Genomic DNA, 6,811 nt, shown 5'->3' on the forward strand with positions numbered 1-6,811 from the left:
GAATCACACAAAGGATACAGTTTGAAGCCTTTCAGAATCTCCTTGGCCCTGTCTTCGTCTGAAGACATTTCAGCAGTTTTCGTTGGTTCACACAAATCGGGAGCTCCACAAAACCACCAACCTGCCCCAGACGTTAAACTCACAGTAGTCTAAAAATAGAATAAACTACTTGGACTTAACTCTCGTATTTCTGCTCCACAGGTTCAATCTGAGCCGATAATGCAATCAGCTAAATATACTCAGCTAACTGACGGACAGTTAGCCCAGCCTATCACAAGCAGACAGAAAAGCCCCACAGCCAATCACTGGCAGTCAACAACACGGGGGTGGGACTACAGCGGATTGAGACGCGTCACCGGGGCAACGCGCCGAGGCAAAGGGGAAGCAATTCTGTTGCAAAGTCTGACGTAACGCGTCACGTGATAAATGTCCTTCCGGACCCAAACAAAGAGAATACGCGCTTTTCTCTGCACTCGTTGGTTGTGGCGGCGCAGTGTAAACAGTGTTGTGTGCCCATTGGCACCAATCGACCTGAAACTTCGCCGGATTTGTCTTTCCGACTAATGGCAAAGAATGAATGATTTATTCAGACCACACAAAGAAAAGAAAACTTAGTATGTACACAACTTAAAAATACAACCTACCATAAGCCTACAGCATTCAACAATATACACTGTGACAACTTATATATACCTCCAGTTTATTCTAGACCGAAAAGGAGGGAAGTAAAAAACTTAGAAAAAAGTAGAGCAGAGTAAGGTAAATAAACATAACTGTATCAGACATGTTACTGCCAGGTGGACCCGACAGATAATGTTAATGTCACCTTCGCAATTTAGATCAGCGATTGCAAGTAGGACAGGTATCATTAAGAAGCTATAAATTATTCGTTATTCAGTTCACATTGTGCCAGTGTTGTGCCAAATTCAGCAGCCCTGCCGTGAAAAGATACGATTGGAGCATCTTTTAATTTTGACCCCTGTGTAATTCTTCAGTTGACCCCTACCTGGCTGCCTGTTGAAAATTCAAGTGGCCAATCACTTTTTTCAAAAGAATTCATATCTCTGGATTATTTGTGCTGAATTTGATGTTTGTATCACCATTTGCAGGATTCCCCTCTAAATATTCTCTTATCTGCTGCTCTATATATGAGATGTAAGTTGCTGCTCCTCACTGTTTCTCAATTGCTCTCAAAAGTATTCACACATTTTAATTTATTTATTCCATTTCAAATACATTTTTTCTAAAATTATCTTCCTTAACTCAGACTGAAAACAAATCTCTACAACTTGATATAAATTAATTAAAAATATAAAATCCAGCTTCCTGATGAAGTGGTGTAGAGGAGGATTTTCTTCAAAAGAAGACCTGAGGGGTCACGTGGGTGCAGCGACCAAGATGGATGCACAGTAAAGAGGAGCTAAGCCCACACGAGTTTCTTTTATTTTTGCTGATGTAAACATATGTTTGGATTAAATTCAGCGCTCACTGAAGTTTGTATAAACGGTCTAATTGTCAAAATTTGTGGAAAAGAAAATTCAAGAAGAATGTCGGCACCGAAAAGCTCTACCCACAAGGTTACTCGCAACAGCCCACCGCACAAGGACTAAGAGGCCCCAAGTCCACCAACAACTGCTGCCTCACTGGATAAACTGTACAGATTGTTTGACGAGGTCTCTCACATGAACGAAACTTTGCAAAATGTTGCTACAGATGTTTCTACCATCAAATTAACAACGGCAGAACTAACAGCCGCTGTGACGACCATGCAAGGACGGATGGATGAAGCCGAGGTACGCATTACACACATCGATGAAGCCTTGGAGCTATGGCACAATGAAAAAGCCAGTCAGGAACAGGATATCGAAGCTCTTTGCAATCGTGTGCAAATTCTGGAGAACCAGAGTAGTCGTAATAATGTGCGGCTACTAGGATTGAAAGAGACAAATGGGACTTTGCTGGATTGTGTACGTAAGCTTTCATTGGAGGGGCTGGGAGTAGAATTGCTGGGAGAAATGGAGATCGAACGTGTGCACAGGACTTCTGAACCACTGCCGAACCCAGACCAACCCCCCAGACCAGTGATGATTCACTTCCTGAGACAGTCGGCGAGGGATAAGGTGGTTAACCGGCGAAAGAAAAGCAAGTCTTCACATGGGAAGGATGTCACCTGTCTCTCTTCCCTGACATGTCCAAGGAGCTGCTCAGAAGAGGAAAGCTTTTACTCCAGTGAAATGCAAACTACAACAACTCGACATCAGATACAGCTTGGTCTTTCCCCAACACTACACTTCAAATGGAGAGGGAAGAGTGTGAGTTTCAACTCGGCTGAAGCGGCGGCGAAGTTTATTGAGCAGCATAGACCGTGAAAATATTGATGCAGGAACTGTGCTGATGGATAAAGGTGCGCAAGCAACCAAACTCTGTGACGTACTGTATACGAGTGTACCCTCTGATGAGAAGTGTGTGGGCTGGGGAATCTCCGCGCGGACTTCACGGGAGCGATGGTAACCCCATGGTTGGTTTTGTTTTTGGTATTTTTTGTTTTTCTTTTTCGTTTATTATGAGCAGACCTCAATGCTCAGGACTGACTTTGGAGAGGTAGTCGGGCACTTCCTGTTTAGAGTTGATGCTTTTTTGTTTATGTAAAAGAGTTCAGTGTTTGAGAAGATATTCTCTAGAGAAGGGTGCACGGTCATTCAACGGCAGGAATGCAGAATATGCAGATGTTTATTGACCTATGGGTCTAGGAAGGTATTGATTTCTAATACATGACTTTATAAATTCTTTTCTCTTTTTCATATATACCAAGCTGGGTAATGTCTGGTAGGCTTGTTAAATTTGTGTCATGGAACATAAATGGGTGTTGAAACCCTGTTAAAAGAAGGAAGATGCTAACCTATTTAAAAACAACCAAGTTTTTATACAAGAAACCCATTTGCAAAGTACAGAGGCAGAGAAATTTAAGGTTGGATGGGTGGGCCAAATTTTTCACAGCTGTTTTTTAAGCAAAAGTAATGGAATGTTGATCTTGGTCCACAAGAATATACAATTTAGGTTATCAAAGCAAACTAAAGATGCTGAAGGGAGAATTATCTGTATTGAGGCAGTAATGGAAGGAACCCCTGTTGTTTTGTGTAACATTTCTGCACCTAACCAAAGCAATCCTGATTTTTTTCCACAAAGTTAATAAAATTCTGGGAGATTCTGATGGTCAGATAATTATGGCTGGGAACGTCAATGAGGTTTTGGATCCAGCTTTGGACAGAAGCTCCTGCCAAGCCCCTGTATTGACAAGGAATAGAGAGGCTTTGCAAATGTTAAATAGAGATATAGGCAGTGGTGGGCACAGATAACCAAAAAATTAACTTTGATAACAGATAATCAGATAACTGAAAAGTTATCTTTGATAAAGATAAACTGATAATCCACTCAAAAATATATCAGAAGTTACAGATAACCGATAAGTTCTAGTATTGTCTGTGGTACATTTGCAACTACTAACAAGCTGAATTTAAGTTTTAACACCACAATCGCTTTTGGAAGCATCAAAAGCGACAAAAGACCCAAACAATGAGCCAGCACTTCTGTGGTTGAACATGCTGCCCCCTGCTGGAAAGTACAGCACAAAAGCAAGCTGAGAGTAGCCATAAAGCCCAGCTTTTTACCAATCACAACGCCCTGCTCAGGCTGAGGTCTTGAAAATTAAGTAGTCATGCTGACTTATGGTTTTGTGTGAATACTGATAGAATAACTCCATTAATGTCAATTCTGTCATTTGTACAAAGTTAAAATATAACTTAAAATATAATTGAATAATACACTAATTCTGAGGTTTTGTAACAAACACAGACAGATCACAAAGGATTCTGGGTAAAAGTGCCTCTGCTAAACACTGATTGGTTCAGTCATTTGTTATGTAAACCAACACGTTAATGTGACGTGTCGTGTGTTGGTGTTTACAGATAAATGTGCTTTTGTAAAATATTCCATTTTTTTATTTGTAAAAACAGGCATTTTTACGGAGCCCTGGAAGTGTCATCACAAAATGTTTTGCATGTGGAGAGAATGTGCGCACGTTTTATTAGTGCTGTACGCACGTTTTATGATGTTGTAAAACGTGCACTCAGTATTGTCTTGACACCTAAATGCTGGCTTTACACTGTGCGAGTTTTGGCCCTTTTTCAGATGATATTTCATTCGTGAGAGAATTTTTTGGACCGATCGCGCGTCCTGCTTCGTGTAGTGTACATGGAGTAACAAGCTGCGTTTAACATCTCACGACCACCTCCTGATTGCTGATCATATGGTTGAATGAAAATCAAACCTGTTTGATATTATTCTGGTCGGCCGTCGTGAGGGTATCCTGCTGCTGAAGAGCAACAAGCATCCAGCCGCTCACACTGTGCATGTGCAAACACCGCAGAGCTGTCTTGTAATGTTTTGTTTTTGTTGTTTTGTTTTGTTTTTAAACTTAATTTGTAAAAAAAAAAAAAAAAAAAGAAAAAAAAAAGCCATTTGCAAAGCCAAAAAGTTGATTTGACAATCTGATATAACCATCTACTGGTGCCCAGACGCTTAGTACTTAGGGTGAATACTGCCATGAACACTACTGACCAGTAGATGGCAGTAGAGGCCTTGAAAACTTGCCAAAACAAAATTCCAGATAATCCGTGTCTGCTACATTTAAGATGCGTGGAATTTAACAAATGCAAACACAATAACAACGTCTATAAACCCAGAGAATATATTCACGAGAGTTTTAGGCACTAGAGTTTAATGCTGTTGTCTGTGGAGCCTGAACAGAGTGTCTGAAATGCATTTGTCTTGTCGTGAACGTACTGAGATTACCCTATCCTACCCATAATGCACTACTGGGCACAGCATGTGCTCACAAAACCTTAAAATTAGCACATTACTTTAAAACTAAAATATATATCTGATATTTTCATTTTATAAAACTTCAGACATGACAGTAATTTTAAATAACTTGTCCAAAATTAGTTTAGTTAAAATTTGAACCATAAGTTCAAATTTCCACAGCATGTCTTTTTCCTGATTCTCTCCCCTCAGCCCCAACCACTCCCAGCAGAAGGCTGCCCTTCCCTGAGCCTGGTTCTGCTGGAGGTTTCTTCCTGTTAAATGGAGTTTTTCCTTCCCACTCTCGCCAAGTGCTTGCTCGTTTTGGGGGGGGTCGTTTTGACCATTGGGGTTTTTCTGTAATTATTGTATGGCTTTTGCCTTACAATATAAAGCGCCTTGGGGCAACTGTTTGTTGTGATTTGGCGCTATATAAATAAAATTGATTTGATTTGATTTGAAGTTAAAAATGTATGCCTCTGGATGACTTGGGTGATATTGCCAGTGTATCAGTATGGTGTTAAAGGAAACGATTTTTTTTTTTTTTTTTTGTGACCAGTTCTCCTTTGCCTACAGAGGATGGAGTGGTTTATCCTAAAAGCAGCTCTCTTCTGTTTGCAGAGGGTGGAACTATATCTCTTAGGAAACTTTTAATAGGTAGGTCTCAACTGAGTTTAAATTTTAAAAATGTTTGCCGTTCAGCTTTGTTTACTACGTTATCGATCTAAAAGTTATTGGATGACAATTTATCAGAAGATAATTAGTCCGATAATGGTTTTTAAAGTTATCTAAAAAGATAATCTGATAATGAAAACATTAGCTTCGATAATTATCTGTTATCGGATTATCGGAACTGTGCCCACCACTGTATATAGGATTAACTGACATATGGAGACTGACTAACCCAATAGTTACAGACTATACTTTTTTTTCTCATCGTCACAGGACATATTCTAGGATAGTTTTTTTTTTTAATAAACTCATTTTTATTGGACAGGGCTGTTAGCTGTGATATTAAGGCAATAACTCTCACGGATCATGCTCCAGTAGAATTAATTATTAAAATAAATCATACAACAGGAAAAAGGGGAATATGGAGATTAAATACCACTTTGTTATCTGACTTGAACTGTTGTGAAAGTGTAGTGACACGGACCCACAACAGGGGGCGCAAATGAACGGCCAATAGATGAGCCAAAAAGTAACAACTTAATGTTGTGAAACGTGCACAAATATACAGACAATCTCAGAATATAATTACAGTCAAATCACAAAGGTGACGTGTGGGCAGGCTCGAGGATAGAAGACGTCTGTCCTGAGATGAACCGGAACCACACGATTTCCTCCGCCACCGAACCCAGAGAATACTGGAGCCGCCAAGTCCCGAATTCCCAGGTGATCACCGTCCCGACTGTCGGATCTGGTACTGCTGGCGAGAACAAAGACAGTCAAGTGTAGGTGTGTGTACACCCAGTAACAACAACGGTGGGAATGCCACCTCCACCTCTCACTCAATATGCTGATGTGTTTGCAGTGATCCCTCAGAGAAAAAGAGTGCCGTCCTGCACTCACTCAGCTTCCACAAAACAAGGAACCGGTACGCCTGCAAACACTCACAATGTACAGATTACAGATAAACACAAAAAGGCTGAGGATATTACCTACAATGAAGTACGATATCTCGGCAACAAGGTGGAGATGACGTCTGGTCTTTATGGAGTGTGATGATGAAGAATGAGTGACAGCTGTCAGGAATTAATGAGTGACAGCTGTCACTCCCGGCTGTGTCCGTGGCGGCAGCGCCCTCTCGTGCCTGAAGCCCGCACTTCAGGCAGGGCGCCCTCTGGTGGTGGGCCAGCAGTACCTCTTCTGGCGGCCCACACAACATGAACTTCAGGAATGCAGTGGGGGAAGATCTAAAAACATTTTGTGAAATCAACATTGGCAGCAC

At 41.0% G+C, this 6,811-nt stretch overlaps 1 protein-coding gene across 1 annotated transcript in view; it reads right to left on the reverse strand.

Moving 5' to 3' along the window:
• The window catches only part of pde6d (phosphodiesterase 6D, cGMP-specific, rod, delta), a 162,965-nt gene extending 162,736 nt beyond the window's left edge, over positions 1–229 (reverse strand). Inside the window, exon 1 of the mRNA XM_034180740.1 lies at positions 19–229. Coding sequence (XP_034036631.1) covers positions 19–68 — 50 coding nt within the window. The 5' untranslated portion in view covers positions 69–229. The remainder of the gene's footprint in view (positions 1–18) is intronic.
• Between the last annotated feature and the right edge of the window lie 6,582 nt (positions 230–6,811).

This window comes from Thalassophryne amazonica, chromosome 10 (assembly GCF_902500255.1).
Source record: "Thalassophryne amazonica chromosome 10, fThaAma1.1, whole genome shotgun sequence".
NCBI lineage: Eukaryota > Metazoa > Chordata > Actinopteri > Batrachoidiformes > Batrachoididae > Thalassophryne > Thalassophryne amazonica.